The sequence below is a fragment of the Gigantopelta aegis genome, chromosome 8, assembly GCF_016097555.1.
Source record: "Gigantopelta aegis isolate Gae_Host chromosome 8, Gae_host_genome, whole genome shotgun sequence".
NCBI lineage: Eukaryota > Metazoa > Mollusca > Gastropoda > Neomphalida > Peltospiridae > Gigantopelta > Gigantopelta aegis.
In genome coordinates, this window is record NC_054706.1 from 51630504 (window position 1) to 51651195 (window position 20692).

The 20692-nt window shown below is 35.4% G+C and overlaps 1 protein-coding gene and 1 long non-coding RNA gene across 4 annotated transcripts in view; one reads left to right on the forward strand and one right to left on the reverse strand.

The window, feature by feature from the left end:
• Nucleotides 1-9: 9 nt before the first annotated feature.
• LOC121379319 lies at nt 10-19219 on the forward strand. Its single transcript, XR_005958829.1, has 4 exons — nt 10-141; nt 12755-12815; nt 17566-17706; nt 18909-19219. It is a non-coding gene; the product is annotated as an uncharacterized LOC121379319 (long non-coding RNA).
• Nucleotides 1965-20692, reverse strand: part of LOC121379317 (serine-rich adhesin for platelets-like) — a 62482-nt gene continuing 43754 nt past the window's right edge. The window contains exons 7-18 of one of the 3 annotated variants that reach the window (XM_041507886.1): nt 20511-20616; nt 20052-20109; nt 19654-19748; nt 18628-18771; nt 17560-17713; nt 14971-16974; nt 14506-14577; nt 13670-13795; nt 12708-12852; nt 9735-11158; nt 8155-8231; nt 1965-5591 (exon numbers count right to left, since the gene is read on the reverse strand). In XM_041507886.1, coding sequence (XP_041363820.1) covers nt 4959-5591; nt 8155-8231; nt 9735-11158; nt 12708-12852; nt 13670-13795; nt 14506-14577; nt 14971-16974; nt 17560-17713; nt 18628-18771; nt 19654-19748; nt 20052-20109; nt 20511-20616 — 5038 coding nt within the window. In that variant the 3' untranslated portion in view covers nt 1965-4958. The remainder of the gene's footprint in view (nt 5592-8154; nt 8232-9734; nt 11159-12707; nt 12853-13669; nt 13796-14505; nt 14578-14970; nt 16975-17559; nt 17714-18627; nt 18772-19653; nt 19749-20051; nt 20110-20510; nt 20617-20692) is intronic. The other 2 variants (XM_041507887.1, XM_041507888.1) reach the window with 2 other exon arrangements.

Genomic DNA, 20692 nt, shown 5'->3' on the forward strand with positions numbered 1-20692 from the left:
ACCGTATTCCGTGATCAAAATCGCATCTTTGCACAAGGCAGAGTCGAAATAATGTTTTAGGCAAAGTCGTGATTACTGCTATATCAGGTACTCATGCTTAGGAGGACCGCCACACCCCAAGGAGATCCTAACAGAATGTGCGTGCGTATGCGGTGCAGATTGGGACCTGGGCCCATGCTTATAAAACTTGAAGTCTAGACTTGAATAAAGTCCAGACTTTAACGTTATGCTATTTGAATGGCGTTGCCATGACGTTAAAGTCTGGACTTTATTAAAGTCTAGACTTTAAGGTTTATAAGCACGGGGCCTGGATGCAGAGGTCTTTATTTATTATTATTATTTAAATATAAAGTTGCCACTAAGACTAGCCTTTGCCTATTCGTCAAAATTACCAAATGTTTGATATTCAATAGCCGATAATTAATAAATCAATTAGTTTATCAAGTAAAACGTTGAGCGCAAAGCTACACTTGACATTTATATTGATGAACTATAAATCAATGTGCTTATTAATAAGTATGTTTCGAATTTAATAATAATAAGGATTGTCTGTTTTTCCTTTCAGGTTAATCTGGGTATGAAAACCCTCCCCACCCACCTAAAAAAAAAAAGACCATGGTAAAGTTTTGTGTTAACGGCTTCACCGATTCATAGTTTGCGGGGTTTTTTTTTAAGTAACAGACAATCCTCTAATACATATAAACGATATTATAACTGCTATCTACTATAGCTAGCATCAGCTAACCTATGATCCAGTCAGTGCACCACGACTGGTATATCAAAGGCCGTGGTATGTACTACCCTGTCACATGGGATGGTGCACATAAAAGATCCCTTGCTGCTAATCGAAAAGAGTAGCCCATGAAGTGGCGACAACGGGTTTTCTCTCTCAATATATTTATGGTCCTTAACCATGTCTGACGCCATATAACTACATAAAATGTGTTGAGTGCGTCATTAAATAAAAGATTTTTTTCTAGCCTACGACTGAACTGGGAGGGTGTGCGTACATGTGGTTGGGGGGGGGGAGGGGGGAGGTGCATGCAGGCATGGCCATTACCAATTATATCTCTTCGCCCCACCATTTACATTTTCTTGTCGCCCGTAACACTACTCATACTGTGGGTGCCCTTCCCCCCACAAATAAAATCCTGGCTGTACGCCAATGGGCAGAACCTCATCAGACAGTTACCATCTACTGTAAGAGTTTTAAATTTATGAGCACATGCATTTTGCCGTACCTTTGTATACCAGACAAACACGGTAAAGTGAAACAATGTTAAAATTCGGTTTGTTTTGTTTAACAACACATCTAGATCACATTTTGACATATAGCCTTAGTAAAAACCCATACATTTTTCCATTAATTAGTAGCAAGGGATCTTTTATATGCACCATCCCACATGCACAAATGGGATAGCACATACCATGGTCTTTCATATATACCAGTCATGGTACATTGGCTGGAATGAGAAATAGCCCAATGCTAGACCAACCGTGCATCAAACAAGTACTTTTAACACTGGGCTACATCCCACCCCCAAAACAGAAACAAGGGCTGTACTAGGGGCGAGGGTAGGGGTTGGCATAGGTAAGCAGATTCCACCAGATTGGCTTATTTTAAAAATGTCTTTTTTTATCTACCTGGAGACCCCCCCCCCCCCAATCACTTTCTTTTTAACCCCCTCCCTCCAAAGTTATTAAGGTTAGATGCAACCTGAAAATAAAAAGTGCATGCTTTTAAAGTTAGCGTAAAAAAACGTTGTTTTGGAGAACCCAACCCTACCTACAAAAAGGTCTGACCATAATTTCTTCTTTACGTGTATTATTTTCCCCCTTTTTAAAATTAATTTTTAAAGCATTACAATTTAATTTTTTTAATCCGTTCAAAGTACTAGAAACATTTTTGAACTAATGAACCGTAACAAATTAAAACAACAAACACAAAAAAAAGGACACGTAAATATTTTGTATATTTTATTTCTATGCAGTAGTGAAATGCACCTCCTGTGACAGGTGCTATACATGTATATATATGTGGCGATATGGTAATGTTCGAATGATAAATGACATGGAATGGCCACAAACAGACAAAACTATGAGAATAACCAAATCTTTCCAATTAACAGTTGCAGTAAATATTTTGAAATGTTAAAAATTTCAACCTGTACATAAATATTTCTGTTTTTAAGTCAAAAACATTTGCGATATTTACTTAACACAATTATTTAATTAACATGCTTGATTACCGTTTCATAATTTTTTTTTATCAGAAATAGTATGGTTTGGCTTTATTATTAGAATACAGAATACATACTAGGACTATTCCAGAAGTGATTTTTACAAAAAAAGAAACAAAAGAATAGTTTTTTTTTATCAAAGATAAATTTTAGATTTTCCAGTGAATAGTTGGGTTTAATATATTGTCATTTTATACTGGCAATATCTCAATTCAACATGGTACAAGACAAACATTTCACAGATGAATGAGTGATTTTATTAACCCTGTTCCCAAACAATACTAATAATGCTGCCCATCTGTATGACATACACATATTTTCTCCAAAAATTAAAATGTATTGCTGCTTTAATTAATTATCTACTAATTAGATGTTACCAAAGGTTATTTGACTATGATATCTTGTTGGTCTATTCACAATTTTATAACACCTTCCTTTCATATACACAAAGTAAAATTTTGGCGTTTCGTAAATTATGTTTTTAACAAATTAAAAATCCATGGTAAAAGTAAATACTGATACACATAATTAAATTTTGAAAAATGGAATTTTGCAGATGCTGACACCCCCCCCCCCCCCCCCCCCCCCCCCCCAACTCCAAACAAATAAGTACACATTCAAATTACTGGTAAATGTGGACTCCCAAGGTATATATTTAGGTACCGTAATAAAATCAAATTTTTTGTTTCCTTGAGTGCAGTATTACTGTAAGAGGAATCTGTATCTTCACCATATTTTCCCAGCTTTATTTTAATTTAGCCAAATAAAACCTTAATTTATAATTATACTAAATGTAATATCCTGTTCTGTTCCTACAATCTATAATATTCCATAAATATTTTATTATACCTATTATGCATTTTTAACAGACCATCCCAAGAAACATAATTTAAATAATAACCATTTAAAAAAGAAAATTGTAAAAAATTTAATTTGTACAACATGATATATAAAAATATTGCTCAATCCATAGAATGTTTTTAAACATAAAAAGGTTCCTGTGTACCAAACTAAATGGTCTCAAACCAACTGCAGTTTATAGATGGTTGAAATTTGTTTTCGCACGACCAAAAATTATTTCTTGGAAATGATTTATTTTTCCTTCATTACATATATTTTGTTCAATACATACACAGGAACTTTTTCCATGAGAATATATATATATATATATATATATATATATATATATATATATTAACCATAACAGAAGACCACCATAACAGTAATTTCTTCAATGTGGGTGATTATACTGAAAATATCCCCATTGTGGTTAAAAATACAGAATGCCAGTAAATCTATTCAAGTAATTTTTATGCCTATATCGAACGAAAAGTCCTAAAGCCTCTTAAATGAAAATTAAATCAAACTGGATTGAAGAGATTTTTAAAAACTCATTTACTGCAACAACAAATTAATTTCTAATTTTAAAAGCCCCCAAAACCTCTTGTACACCCCCCCCCCCCCACACACACACTGATGAGCACTTTTTTTTTCCTTTTAAATTTTAGGTATGTGTGTATGTACTCTCATTATAAGATATTGCAGAAATCAAAGACACTTTCAAAATTATTGGGCACATCCTCAGTATTTTTAACCACATACTTTTTTCTGCACCTGTATACAAAATACTTTATCTCATTTGAAAATATTTCTAACATGGACAGAATTGAGACTTGCATAAATTTTGACTAGGCATAAATTAATATTTCACCTTCAAAAACATTTCCCCGGTTATAAAAATGGCGTATGATTTTATGTACAAAACTTATTTATATACAATTCAGATCTAATAAACACTAACATGTCATAGAATATATATCTACAAATACTTAAAAATATAAATATTGAACAGTTTTTAACTGACAAAAAAATAAAAAAAAAGACATTAAACAAAACAAAACAACGATCAGATCTTTGGTTTGACCAGGTAAACTTTGAGTAATGATCACAAGACAAAAATGCAAGAAAAAACATGTCTTCTTGTTCTCTTTATCAGAAAAGCATGCGCTGTTAAGCAAAATATTTTACTACTCTACTGAAATGTGCTATTTCCTTACTACAGCCAATTTCATTGAATCATATTTTCATTAAACAAACAAGTTAAAAATTTTTTTTACTTTTGCCATCAATTTACATATATTATCATCAATTTAATAAGGATATGAAATGGTTTTTAGGTCTATGTCAGAAATGTTCATTTGAAATGAGATCAGATACAGCCAAATTAGGGACTGTAGATACATTGTATGTTTACATAATATAATATTACACCAAAACACCTTTTTCATTTCAAAGGTGGAGAAAATTAAAAAAACAATTGCTCTGATTTCCATCTCTTCAGTCCTCATATGAGATCAATTCAGTTACAACTTTATTGTTTGTTTTTTAATAGAAATATACAAAAATAAACTACTATTGACCTCCATACTATGTTGTGCTTCAGAAACAATGTACTAATTTTATCTGACTTAACAAACAATATAAAAAACATATGATATGCAACTCTTAGCTCCATATAGATTTAATATTAACACTTTGCAGTGAAACAACACAACATGACACTGCTATAGTTAATCAAGTCACAACCAATGAACGACTGCGATACACATATAACAATTAGCACTGCCAACCAATCACAACCTGCGTAACAAAACACATAAATAATTGCAATTTAAAATTATATATATATAATTATATATATATATATATATATATATATTAGGTAGGGGGCATAACTCTGTTCATGTAGTAATAGCACTTTGAACAGAATTGATAGCCAGGCAGTGATCCTTTCTTCTGACATAAGTTACACAACAATTCTCCTGCTACTACAGCCGGTGAATCGTCACTGTTCGAACTATCGTCAACATCGTCAACCTCTGTGTCCGAATACGACACCCGACGAGTGGCCGCCAGATCCTCGTCGTCGCTGTAATAAGCGCGATCGTCCACGGCGACGCGAGGCGATGATTTCTCCGAAGCAGACTCGTACCCTAGCTTGCCGTTCTCCACCATGGCTATCAGTGCGATATTGTCACAGAACGTCACAGACTTGCGTGGCCTGCTGAGGATGGACTTTCCTTTCTTCGTCTTTAGGGCAGATTTCGGTTTCTTGGAGCTCGATTCGGATTTGCTGCGCACCCTATAACTGACTGTGCTGGCGTTGGAGTCGCTCTTTTTCACGGGTCTGCGCGACTCGTGGCCGACCGTCACGGTTTCAAACCGCGAGGCCAAAGCCTTGACACTAATGGCATCTCCACTGTCGGGTGTCTTCTCTTTCGATACATTTTGCTGGAGTGTGTCCTTCTGTGTTACTGATGGCTCAGTACTGTACCTTAAGTCTGGGTGGCTCTGTAATTACAAACAAAACTTTTGAGCAACTTGTGTAGCATTTACAGACATGTTTAACAATTTTGTATGTTACATTAAACTTAAAAAGTTTTAGGTTTTTTTTGCAATTCATGAAGAATTCACTAACATATTTCACAATTCCGTGCATTAAATTAAATTTTAAAGGGAATTTTTAGCAATGCATGTCGAATTTACCAACATGTCTCAATTATGTGCATTATGTCACTTAAAAAGGGAATTTTCAGCAATTTATATGTAGAATTCACAAACATATTTCCCAATTATGTGTATCAGACAAAACTTAACACTTATTAAATGGCAAGTATTCAAACGAATATTCAGTGTAATCAGTAATGGATAAAATTTCATTCTACTATAATTTGAACATCACTGGAACATTTAAATAGATACATGTGTGTATTTTAACTATATATTAACTTACAAATGCACATGTTAGAAAATATTAGCAAATATTATAAATAAATGTAATATATATAGCTGTTTAGTATAAAATTAGTTCATGACACAATGAGTAGTCAACCGACCAATACGAAATCACTATGAGTGACTATAGCACCTGAGTTATAACTACAAGACAGAAGTGCACACTGGGTAGTACAGTTAGCTTGTCTCGATGATGATGTCTCAATGTGAAGTTAACCGCCAGAAACTTTCACTAAATGGTTACTACAGGTTAGTAATGGTTAGTTCTCTACAGTTAGAACATGCACACTTACAAAAGCAAATACCATTTAGCATCAGTTATACAAACAATGTGTGTACAGTACTAGTAAAATAAAACACATGCACATGACAATTTAATATATTTAAATAACAGCAGGTGTAGCAAATACAAAATGGGTTCTTTATCTTAAGCGGGGGCGGGACACAGCCTAGTGGTAAAATGCTTGCTTGATGCGCGGTTGGTGTGGGATCGACCCCAGTCGGTGGGCTCATTGGGCTATTTCTCATTTCTGCTGTGAAATGTCCTATCCTGTCTGTGGGATGGTGTATGTAAAAGATCCCTTGCTGCTAATGGAAAAATGTTGCGGGTTTACTCTCTAATGTCAAAATTACCAAATGTTTGACATCCAATAGCTGAAGATTAATAAATCAATGTGCTCTAGTGGTGTCGATAAATAAAACAAACTTTAAAACTTAAGGGTAAAACTCTTTTCACAGTGATCAGATATATATTTTACCTACTATCTTGTCAGAGATTCGAATACATTATTTTGAAATTGTAGATGGATGAAAAATATAAAACTGAACATAAAATGCCACTAAGGGACCCATCTAAAATTACAACAGTGGAATAAAGTGACATACTGTACATAAAGCAAGCCAGTTGTGCATCCCCAATACCTAACACCCACTCCCCACACCCCCCAAAAAAGAAAGAGAAAAAAACCTCAACAGAATACATGTGTACATACATAGAGTAAGTGGTTTAGCCATTCAATGCACTTCTGACATGATCAATGTCCATTACAAAAAATCTGAGCATTTTAAATATGATTTAATGTATGAAGGCAAAAGTTAATGACCAGAGTCTGATACTCTGAAGAAACGTGGTCGTTGATAGTGTACAAAGTGAACAAAAAATTACAATGAAACTCTTCTAAACCGGACACCCTCGGGACCAAGTAAAAAGTCCGGTTTTAAGAGTTATCCGGTTTAGAGAGGTTCTCTACTGTACAGATATTTAACAAGGGACCATGAAAAATATCTGGTTTTTAGGGGATTCCGGTTTAAAGAGGTTCTCTACTGTACATATATTTAACAAAGGACCATGAAAAATATCTGGTTTTAAGGGATTCCGGTTTAGAGAGGGTCCGGTTTTGAAAGGTTTCACTGTATATGAAAAAACATTATTAAATTATTTTTGTTGTTCTTATTTGTTTGTTTTCTGACTTCCTTATCAACTGTAGTATTTTTAATTTGGGCTATTTCAAATATGGTCATAACATTTAGTAATCCCTCACCATACCCACTCCTGCCCAGGGAACATGCAAAAATGGTTTGTAGGTTGTTACTTGGAAAGAACATCATACACATAAAAAGAAATAAAATTTACAAATTACAATGTAAATCCATAAAACATATGTTAATAACTGTGTAATGTTGAAGTACACATCATTAGTGGTCAGAACTAGTGAAACTATTTCTTTTTAACTCTTATTATTTAGGATGCAAAAATAAATTAAATAAAAATTATGTACAAATAAAATCCCCAATGAAAAAAATAGACCACATACTATGCAACTTCAATAAACATAATAAGCACAATTTTTTTTTTTTATGTACATGTACATGCAAAATTTCCAGCACCAAAATCTCAATGTCAAGACAGTATAATAAATGTATAAAACTTAAACTAAATTAAACACACTGCATGCAATATTTAGTTTTTTAAAAAAGAAAATAAACAACGAAAACATAAACACCAAAAAGGTCAACAATAAAAAAATGCCAGGGTAAAAACTAAAGCTCACACAGTGCACTGACCACTTGATGAGGGAGAAGTGAGAATATGAAAACACACTGACCACCCTATACTTACAGTGGACGTAAACCTGGCTAATTCACCAGGTCGGGGCGTAACACGACCACGATGATGATCGAAGCCAGTGTTTGTATCTGCAGCAGCAATCAAGGAAAGGGAGATAATTAAACACTATATTCTGGACGTCAGTATATAACAGAGAGATTTATGAACATTAGAAACGATATCATAATAGATGTTGTTTAAAGTAATAAATATATCATTCATATAGATAATGATAGGTAAGTTTTTGTATTAGTAATGGACACAATTGTATGATGAATTGAAGATGAAATAAAAGAACAAGAATAGAAAAAAAGATGTGATAACTATAGATATATAATTATGGCAAGACACTATGTAACTTGCAAAATCTTATTCTTAGCTTGAGCTAGGCAAGAAAAAGAGTTTTCTATTTTGAGAACACGTATTACAAAACATTTTAAATTTTAGATAAAAAAATATTATGTTATTAAAACCAAACTGGCTTTCATAATACTTAAAAATCTTGTATATGCTAACAGTTGTTTTTATAACAAAAGAGGCACTTAAGACTTCTTGCAGAACACCCCCACCTCCAACTTAGATTTTTTTCAATGAGTGCTTAACATACTGTAATATATGCAATCACATATTAAAATATGGTTTCACGTGTTTTATACATGGATAGTACACAGCCGATTTATCAACCACAATTTTATATTTAACTTTTTTTGGTGTCTATGCTCTATGCTGGAATGACATCATTGGTTGACCCTTTTCATGACGTCAAACTAATTGTGGTGCCTAGTATGTCATAATGTCTACAGCATTAATAAACTGATGGCACACCACTCGTAGTCATGCTACAAAAGAGTTAAAATGGTCCTCTCCTACTAAATACTGGTACAATTCTATGTATTGTTCTGTTTTTACTGAACTAAAAACCTCCTTTTTTACATTCATCATACATTATGTTACTGTAGACAACAGACAGGTTAGTCATGCATGGACAAGACAGTCTACTGCTAGATTCTATAATGTGCAGCTTGAAATATTCACCGATTGTTAATTAATGATGTCGTCTGCCATTTAGTAAAAGCACTGAAGCTGGTGCAGATAGGCTTATTATTATTTTATTATTTTCAGAAATATGAATTTCTAATAGAATTTACTCTTAAATGTTCGTTTTCCCAAGCATGTACAGGTACACAAAATTTTAATTATGCATTAGCAATATTTTTCTCCCTTTTTTTGTTAATAAACTACTAAAATTAAATTTCAAAATTTCAAATTACCCCCCCACCCCCAAATTTGAATATTAATTTATGTAAAACAATTAACAACCCCCCCCCCCCCCCCAAACTCCGACCCATCTAATATTTAGTTTAAATTTTGCACCCTCCTTCCCCTAATTTGATGGAATCATTAATATATACATGTATTAACGTTAAAAAATAAAAAAGTATTTTCCCAAACAACTATTTCCACACTGGTATTCTGATAAAAAATCCCCAATGATTTAACTTCTAAATTTTAGACAAAAAAATATTTGTGTACACCTGGAAAGACGAACTATATCAGTGAAGTTTCATTGCACAATGGGTTAGTGTATGTACCTGGAGTGTTAGCAAAAGGTGACTCTACAAGTTTCTGGCAGTCTGGCTGAGAGGAACATCTCTCGAGAGGGCGCGGTGCCATGTCGTACACATTCAGACAATTGTTGCTGATCGAATGGGCCATGCTTGGCGCCCACTGCCCTACTTTCTTAGTGGGCACGTGTGGCCTGCTTGAAGCTGGCAATGGCTTTCTGGAAGCTGGCGCTGGCTTGCCATCTTTATTTAGAGTCTGGTTTTGTGAACCAAACTGTGCACTTCTGTCAGGAATACTCTGTGCGGCTTGTAAGTGATTCCTGAAGTTTCTACCAACCTCTGCTGATGCCTTCGTTTCTGTTCCACTCTGACCTTGACCTTGGAATGCCATCTGCTGGCACCTACTCTGTTGATACCCACTCCCTGTTTGACCTTGCTGTTTCATGTGTTGATAATCTGATGCACCATAACCCTGACCCTCAGTACCAGGCTGCAGATCTCTTTCTCTGTAACCATTCTGACCTTGACCTTGATACTGTGCTGCCATCTGCCGACAACCACTGCCACTGCTAGCTTGACCTTGAAAAGCAGTTGACTGCCGATCTACCACACCACACCCTGGCTGCATCTGACCTTGACCTGGTGTGGTACGGTTTTGTTCTGGTAGCTGCTGCTGGTTGTTCTTGTTTGCCGACCACTGGGTTATCTGACTCTGGTGCCTCTGGACATAGTTCTTCTCGAGCAGTTCACGAATCTCAGACTGACTCATCTTCTTCCTTCCCGAGCCGCTGGAGTCGGATCCTTCTATAGAATTAGTTGTGCTTGATCCAGAAGAAGACCTCACGTGCTGCACCTGTGAAATGTTCTGAAGAGATTTCTGCTTGTTCAGGTAAGACTTGTAAACCTCGCTCTCGGAAGTTTTAATCTCGGGCGGCTTCTTGCCTTTCTGTGGTCGTGGTAACGTTGCATAAGCATCGATGAGATTTTCTTGAGAACTGGACCGGTGACTAGATGACTGAGACGAAGAGGAATGAACGGACGAGTTGCTGCCACCGTAGCAGTGACTGGGCACACCTGACTGATCGCAGTTAGTAGTCCTGTTCATTGTTTTCTGTGAGTTATCTCCCCTACTCGACATCTGGGAGTGCTCACTCGAAGTACTGACTTGCCTACTGTGCGGCGCACAATTATTCTGACCATTATTCTCGTGGTCACTAGTCCTATCCGAAAAATTAGTCCTTTCACTAGCGTTAGTCCTGTCGGGAAAAACGGTCCTTTCACTAGTGTTAGTCCTGTCTGAAATGATAGAACCAGATCGTCCACTCGAATTCGTATAAACACATTGCTTGTCCGTTATTCCAGGGCCCAGTCTGTCTCGCGACCCATTCTGTCGAATACACCCTGATTCCGGATTATATGAATTCTCAGAATCACTGCTTGTAACACTTGATCTGGAAGAAAAAAAAAATGTATGAATGAATGAATAAATGAATGAATGTATGCTTGACTGAATGATTCAATCAACAGGTTAGCACAATAATAGACATTGGCTATTAGGTGTCAGAATGAACAAAAGAAAATAATTAAAAAACTAATTAAAATTTTTTTTAATTGAAGACAATATTGCTTGAAAAAAAATGCAGTGCAGTGAAACCCTTCTAAATTGGACACCCATGGGACAAAGCAAAAAATCTGATTTTAAGGGTATCTGGTTTAAAGAAGTTCTGTTATATACTGATATTTAGTCAGAGACAATGAAAAATATTCAGGTTTTTTTAAAGGAATTCTGGCTTATCGAGTGTCCAGTTTTGAGAGCTTTACTGTATACTCATTTAGGGAAAGAAACTAAAATTATGTTCAAATTATTTAACTTTAATAACAATTTAAAACAAAGGTTTTTCTCAGTATTAACAATTTGTTTATAAATAAGAAAATATAAACCAGGGATAGACTCCAAGTTAATATATTATCATGATAGTTTAAATTTCTTAGTGAACCACTATTGCTAAGATAAAGTTGATACTTACAAAATTATTAACCTATATTCTTCTTAAGATTACAGCAATACAATGCTTAAGTAGTATCAGCTAAATTATTTATAAAAATAGCAGAAAAACAACATATTTCAGATGCCATTTGCCATAGCTAAATGTCTAAAAAAATAAACAATAAAAATATTCCATAAATTTCAAGAATTTATTCTCCTGTGAAATGGCATCAATAAAATATTCATGAAGCTGATAAAATATTCTTTCAATAATAGTTTTGTCATGGAACCTAGTTCTATTTTGAAAACACTGAAAAATCCCAGACTTTAAATATTCCGTTTCACATGTGGCATATGTCTTGAAGTAGAGTCGGTCTTATTTAAAGGTTAACCTAATCAATCTAAACTATTATTTATAACCAATCCAATGATATGATAAAGTAAAATGTCATATGCTCTTCAAAGCCACATTTAATTAGTCCAACAGGTGACTATATATATTTGATTATAATTTTATATGTTTTTTTACTTTAACAAAGAAGGAAGGATTGTTTTTATTTAACGACACATGTAACACATTTTTAATTAGTTATATGGCGTTAGGCATATGGCTGAGGACCACACAGATAATGAGAGTAAACCCACTACCACCATGCAATGAGCTACTGTTTTTGATGACTTACTTTAACAATACATTTACCAGCAAATTGAACAGTTTGAAAATTAGGTAATAATTACGTTGTATAAATTGACTTTTTGCTGACTTTAATGTTGGTTTTTACTGTAAATAGACTACAGAATTCCCCTAAATTTCTGACAGGTTAAACTGCTGCAAATACAAGGAAGGAAGGAAAAGTTTTATTTAACAACACACTCAACACATTTTAATAACAGTTATATGGTGTCGGACATATTGCAAATACAAATACATTTGATTAACCGATCAAATTAAGCATACATGAAGATTGAATTAGAATCAGTGTTTTGTTTTTCTGATTCCCCTTGTGACATACCTTCTTCCCATGGCATCAGCTGGTAACTGTTTTATTTTTATTTGTAGACTGCGTGATTTCAGGATACACGAGTTACAGCGTCGCTGAGAATACACTAAGGACTGATGGGTAATATTACCCAGGCTCATCGCTTGACGAAGACAACCTAAAAAATTTAACAAATATATACATTAAAAATATATAGAGTAAATTATCACATGGGTTTTATGACATATCATGGGTAAGTTATAGGATAAATATGATACAGCCAATTTAGAAAAATCTTCTGTTAGTAAATTACTTTTTGAGACACATTTAGCTTGACAGTGCTAGATAACTTCATGTTCACAACGAACAAAGACCTGTGTCAAAGTTGCTATGCAGTCGACATCATGTCACAAATAATGATCTACAAAATAACCACGTTGGCAAAATAACTAATTTTATAATAAGACTGTGAACAGGCTAAATATACAGTTTTCTTTTATAGCCATACCTAATTCTAACACATTGTAATGGTAAAAAATACTTGGTATATTACTAATGAACTGAAATGTTTAACATCCAATATAAGAATTGTAAAGATAGTAGATAGATGAGGACACGTTCACAAGAACAGAAGACTACAAGCATGTGGGCTACTCTTCTTAATTCATTATTGCATATATTACTTCAATATTTTGATTTAGTTCTACAACCAAGTCATGCTCAAAGATGTGTTATGTATGTATTTAAAATATGTTAAAAAGCATTATGGTGAGGGGGTAAAAAGGCCGGAATTTTGTTTTATGTAATTGTTGAACAACCCATAACTATATCAATGAATATTAGTTCAGTCAAATATTATTGGTTTTCACTGGCTACTTGAGGGTCAATGACAGCTTTCTTATCAGGGCTAGCTCAGGCATGTTTCTGTTCACCCAGAGCTACTCTTGGCTATATATATATACATGCAGCAATTAGCAAAATTAATGTCTTGTTACCTATAGCATTTTCACAGTGACCGAGTGCCTGTGTGAGTCTGTTGTCCGTTTCTGCCAACACACACTGGTCCATGTAGTCTTCAGCAGTGCGACACAACTGCATGAACTTGTCATTTCCTGCTGAATCTGAAATATCACAAACAGGCTGACGCATGAACTCTGTCCACAGTAAACAAATTCATAGATGTCAAACATATATGAAAAGTGTAGGCAAGATATTGAAAATATTACTATATATTACTAACAGTTAAAAAATGCAAAATACATGTCCCATATCATGTATGAGTCATGTTCTCCCCCATTGTATTCTTTATGTACATTTACACGGCTCAAACAGTTACAGTACAGTATTGGACACCATACATATAAAAAAAACCCAGAATTTGTAAATTCATCATAGAAAGTAAAAAAAATTAACATTTAATTTGAATTGTTTCTTCAGTAATTATTACAACTTGCATCAGTTATTGATTACAATTTTTATGTGATACGGACTTTTACTCTAAATTTTAATTTTATATATCTGTGATATTTGTATTTTTTGCACATTTCTTTATACTATGTTTTTATTTGAATCTTGAATTTTTATATTGATGTTGATCATCACTTTAGTTTTGCATTTACCATATTCTGACACCCAATAGCCGATGTATTTTTCGTGCTGGAGTGTCGTTAAACATTCATTCATTCAGTTATTGATTTTCTTAATTATAAACTTAATGAAGATTAAACAAACTTGAAAGATTCGAATGCTGGAAACAGTATTATGCCCAAACTGAACTGTAAATGGTTACACCATGAGTATAATATAAAAGTTATACTGTTAGAAGACTTACCGTCTTTCTGTTGGACAACACCAGCGATGTCTTCTGATGGTGATGGACCAGAAATCTGGCCTACAACAAAATCTGAAAACATAAATAATCTTATTAAATCACATGTAAAGTTGGACATATTACTAGAATGCAGTGGTGCAAAAATACTTTGTCAGTTCTCAAGAGTGCAACAACTGTTCAGGCAGGACTCCAATATTTGATTTCTTCATCAATGGAGTCATAATTCCTAAACTTTTTGCCACCAAGGAAGGTCCAATGTACACCCAGCACTCATTCTAATTATACTACTAATTAAATGGCATCATCTCACAGCTTTGTAAATTAAATTAAATTCCAACAAATTTATTATTTGCATCCTTAACTTTTGTTGATAACATTAATCTATTTCTCACATATGGATAATGACAAACACCAGTTATAAATACATTAAACAATACATTAAGACTTTGAAAATGAGTATCTTACTTTTTTGTGGTACAGGTGGTTTCTGCCATCCCATGTTGTGGATTGCCATCTTGCCACTGCTTTCATATGGAGATACAATCACGTCATCAACAGGAGAACACATCTTGCCAGACATGTTAGCAGATGATGGCTTGATGTGAACATCTCCCGACATCTTGGAACCTAAGTCCTGTGGCACCGTTTTCAAACTGTCCTCAAAACTACACTCTTTGATAGGATGCATCGTTTGTCTGTTCGGATAGGATTCAAACAACTGTCTGTTGATATCATCTTTAGGAAATCCTGAACTATCACTCCCTGCAGGAAGAGTTGTCAGGTGGCCATTGGTGTATCCTGGATATGTCTGCTTATGCTGTGTGTCCTGACTGCAGGCATCTTTGCTGTCTGCAGGATAGTGGTTGCTCGGCTTGTAGCCTTGAGCACGCTCCATTACAGCCTGTGCATTGAAAGACTTTGGAACAATCATGCTCCGGCTAAGGAAGTACTGCGTGTATGGATCCACTGTGCCACTTCCAGTGGAGCTGGAACTGTTCCTATCACTGCTTCCATAACCCGAGTCACGGTGAGAACTCAGGGAAACACTGTCGTACGGTATCTCCACACTCAGAGCATTCTTGCCTTCCATGCTCTTAGCACTGAGCAGCTTGCCCATCAAGCTGTCGGACTCTATGCTGCTGTTGCTTGTGATGCTTCCAGCATTGGACGGCTGCCTCTGCACACCCTGGTGCTTTAGGATGTTCTCCACTAAACTCCTATCGATGTACATCTTCTTCTCATCCACAAAACCTTCATCGTTCTCAGCAACCTTCTCGGCTTTGTTCCTCTGCTTCTTCTCAGAGGATTTGACTTTCTTCTTCATCTTCTTGGTTTCTGAACTTTTGCTGGAAGATGACGTCTGCCTCTCGTGAGTTGCTGAAGGTGGAAGAGGTGGTCTTGCTGGTGGCTGCATCAGTCCTTCTGGAGCGCTGAGGCTGTGTGACAGGGTCTGTCCAGGCTCGTGGGTGGACGATTGCCTGGAATGATTCACAGAAGGCACTACAGGGATGGAAACAGGCAGAGGTACAGGTTTCTTATTCAGGGACCTCAAGCCTTCTGGATTCAACAAGTTGCCCATGGATCCTTGCCGATTCAGTCCTTGCTTTGCATTCTGGTAAGACTGAGCCTCGCACATCTTTTTCTTACGTGGAAGAGTAGCCAGACCGGACTGTACAGGTCCATGATTGGTGTGTTCAATATTTTCGTAGTTGTGATGAACGGACGGTTTAATAACACGGTGCTGGTTAGAACTCACAATGTCAGAGTTGATGCTCAGGTTATCCTCACCATTCTGAGACTTCTGTCTCTGCTGTTTGAAAGGTCCACTGGCATCACTGATGACTGGACTGTCGGGTGATGGTGATGAAGATGAAGAGGAATAACGTGTTGGATCGACTTGATAGCGGACAACATCGGCCGCAATCTTCTTCTTCCCTTTCTTAAAGCTTTCTTTCTTTTGCGTTTCTACAGCCTTGTTTGGTTTTAGTGGCATGGGAACAATGTTAGGATCATACCCGTTAAGTGAGGATGGTCTGCGGTACTGGTCACTGTTAGACAATGTGTAGTTGTCCACCTCATCTTGAGGATTCTCACACGGGGCTGCTCCTCCGCTCATGAAAATATATTCCCCAAGCATCTCCTTCCCTGGATGGTGATACTTGCTGGATTCCATAGCCGGACAAGAAACTGTAGAGTCACGGCGAGGAACTGATTTTCCAGACTTGTTTTCCTTCCCAGCCATTGCAATGAGGAAGCTAGGTTGCCGAGTGTGATCAGTGTCCGTCCGCCGCGGTGCATGTCTGGGTGATTCCGTGTAGTATTCTGGTCCCGGAGTTACGGCCCGTCTGCCCGTGTCCTCTGGAATAGGGGTCTTGGATCTGTGATCGGGGTTAGGGGTTTGTGATCTCCGTGCAGGTAAACTTTTAATGCTCTCGCACGTCTGGTCCAAGTTGGTATCTTCAGACAAGGCTAAAAGTAGAGGTGTAAAGAAAATAAACTCTGTTTCTAGACAGTAACTAAGTACATAATATTAGTCAAATACAGTTGAATCCTGTTGGCTCGAACCCCATCCGGACTCCAGAAGGTGTTCGACCTATTGGGTAGTTCAACCTATCCATTCAGTCAACACTGTTTAAGTGTAACTCGGGACTTCATTTTTGGTTCGAGCATTGCGGTGTATTTGACCCTTCCAAGTTTGACCCAACAAGATTCTACTTTATCTATATTCACTAGTATTCTGTATTTTTCAAAACTCAATTAAGTCACATGGAAGACAAAACAAATTGTATTTTTAAACTGTTAATAAAATAATTCAAAATAACTGTTTATAAAATACTCACGCTTAAAAGGTTGACATCAAAACTGGGAACAACTGACATTGTTTTAGAGTTACACTCCAGTTTGAGCAAGGAATCCATATTTCAGTATTTAAAGAACATAGATTAATATTAAAGTTTTCTGCTATAAATAAAAATTTATGTTTCAAATAACAGCTGACTTTCAGATAGTTGAAGAGGTACTAGAATGTTTTCTAAAAGCCTTCTTGATGCTTACTTGCAGTCTGGACGTATCCTGGAGCCATAGTCCTTTTCTTGGGAGCTTTGTCCACAGACACTGGTGTAGCCGCAGGGTTTGCATACAACAACAAGAGAGGCTGATACCGACCCCGACAACACTTCTCTATCACGTGCTCAAATCGAGGTCCAATCTGAAAAATATAATCAATATTAAACATGTATTATCATTATTATGACAAAAGAGAAATATTAGTAAAAATTACCAGAGATGTCGGGTAAAAGCATATTGATCCACTGTTTACAGACATAAAACGTACATCATAACCATATTCTAAACTAACCATCAGTTTCAGCTTTCTTAATCCCCAAAACAGTGGATTCTAACATTTGTCTGAACAAATTTATATTGTATAGTCCCAAATCGGTTTACAAAACAAGAGAAGCTCAGACTAACCTGGCTTTAATTGTGTTGGGTTTTTTTTTAAATATAGAAAAATGAAGAAAAAAGAAATCAATAATACCCAGCTGAGAACCAAGTTCAGTTTTCACAAAGACTAATCTGTTGATTGGTTAATTAAATCGGATATAACCAACAACTTAACTCTGTGCATTCATATGAAATTATTGTTAAAATATTGAATTCAATAAAAAGAAATTACACTACAAAAGAATTAAAGCTACCAGAATTATTATTTTAATAAATATTTATATGTTATTAAAAATAATTCCTTTTACAAAATGTTTTTAAAAAAATGCATATCTTTGAACATAAACCAATAGCAAAGTGAAAAAACAAGACAAAATGTTTTTAATATATTTTTTTATGTTAAAAAATTTATTTAAGTAAAGAAACAAAAGACAAAATGTTTTTAATATATTTTTTTAATGTAAAACCCCCCACAATAATTGTAATTTATTTAAGTAAAGAACCAAAACACAAAATGTTTTTAAAATATATAAAAAAAAATTATGTTAAAAAACAATAATCGTAATTTATGTAAGTAAACAAAGAAAACACAAAATGTTTTTAAAAATATTTTTTTTTATATTATAAAAACACAATTATCGTAATTTTTAGTCATATCGTAGTAGCGAGAAGACGCACCTCTCGGACTGTAGCGTCGTCAAAGTAGATCCAGATCTTTAGTTTGCTGTGGAACACGAATGTGGAATAGTGCTTTCCGTAATAACACACCAGGGCAACAAGATTAAATTTTTTCTTGATGTCACACATCGTTGAGTGGAACACCTGAGGGGGAAAACAAAACACCATACATGTCAGATACGTTTAACATTAGTCATAAATCAATGAATATTGAACATAATCAAATACTTTCTTCGTGTGTCAGTAGGAAATAGGTCAAGCTTGTCTTATTTGCCTTCCAGGGAGTACAGATCAGCAAAGGAAGAGATTATAATGTTTACTACCACCCCAACACACTTGATCATCAGGTATCATTTGCTAAACTGTGAAACTTGCTGATGCAATCATCTTTTAACCTGTCTTAAGCAGCCAACAGTGGAAGTGCAGTAGACTATTGTGAGCAAATTCATATCCGTCTTGATCCTCATTACTTTGGGGTTCCCCCTTTTTTAAAACTAATACTCTGAATGGTCATAAATCCTGAATAAAAATATTCATGAAACTATACTTTTATACATGTGCACACACACACACACACACACACACACACACACACACACACACACACACACAGAGAGAAGAGAGAGTTTGTTTTGTTTAACAACACCACTGGAGCACACTGATTTATTAATCATCGGCTATTTGATGTCAAACATTTGGCAATTTTGACATATAGTCTTAAAAAGGAAACCCGCTTACGTTTTTCCATAAGCAGCAAGGGATCTTTCAAATGTACCATCCGACAGACAGGATAGCACATACCAGTCTTTGATATACTAGTCATGATGCACAGGTAGGAATGAGAGAAAGAGCCCAATGGGCCTACCGATGGAGATTGATGCATCAAGCAAGTGTTTTACCACTGGGCTAGAGAGAGAGAGAGAGAGAGAGAGAGAGAGAGAGAGAGAGAGAGACACACACACACACACACACAGATACATCAAAACAAAAATTGTGGATCATGCAGGTGAAATAAAAAGAACTTACATCTTGCAGAAGCAGTGTTGTTCCGATGTTTTTTGCAACTTCTGTCGTCAGTTCAGTGGAAGGGTGATCCGAGTCCCACACTAGCCCAATACTGACTGGAATAATAAACATCAGTCCGAGATCAGATAAGAGCATGCTTGTACATAATGTATAGGTTACTTGGGTAAACCATACCAACTGTGATATATCAAATTAATTTCAACTACCGACTCACTTATCCATTTAATGCCACTCAAACTATCACATAACTGGTAAATTATATTGATAATTTTACACCAGAAGAATAATCAACTGAGTAATGATAAATTATTTACGTATGCCACACTTTATAGAGTTAGGTCATGTTCAAGTTGTTTGTCATTGTTTGTTCTTGACAAGTTGTAATTAATTTAGATTACCTATGTCAGGAGAGTTATGAAGGGTTCGCTGGATCTGTACCTTCTTTCCGCAATTGCCCTGGAAATAAAATCAAAATGATGTAATTGTTTAAATAAGAATATTTGTTGCCAGATATCACATGGGTCTAACAAGACTTCACTGTTCATATGTAATTATATCCACACCAATTGATTTCAAAAATATGTACTATAAAAAATCTCATAATTCTGATTTCAAAAATTGTTTTGGCAAAATAATGTGAAATTTGTGTTATTTATACCTAGGTTAATACAAAGAAACTAATCAGCTACCCACATGACATAATATTGTCCTGTTACATTATTATTGACAGTTATCTCCCTTGTCTGCCAGGCAGTTAATTAACTCCACCCTTTTCACTGTGTGTATATGCTACAACTAATAAAATTAAGTACAAGTCAAGTACTATTTTCCATAAGGTATTTCCAAGTAATGCTTACCGGACAGTCTCGGACATCTCCCATGGCACTAGCATTTCTCAACAACAGACCAAACCGATCAGGATGCAGAATATCACCTTTTTCTTGCATCATACGAGCCTGGCATCTGTAACAATAAAAAATAAAACATTCTAAGAGCACTGTTAAAGCAATCCATGTCCCCTACCTGGCACAACACATTT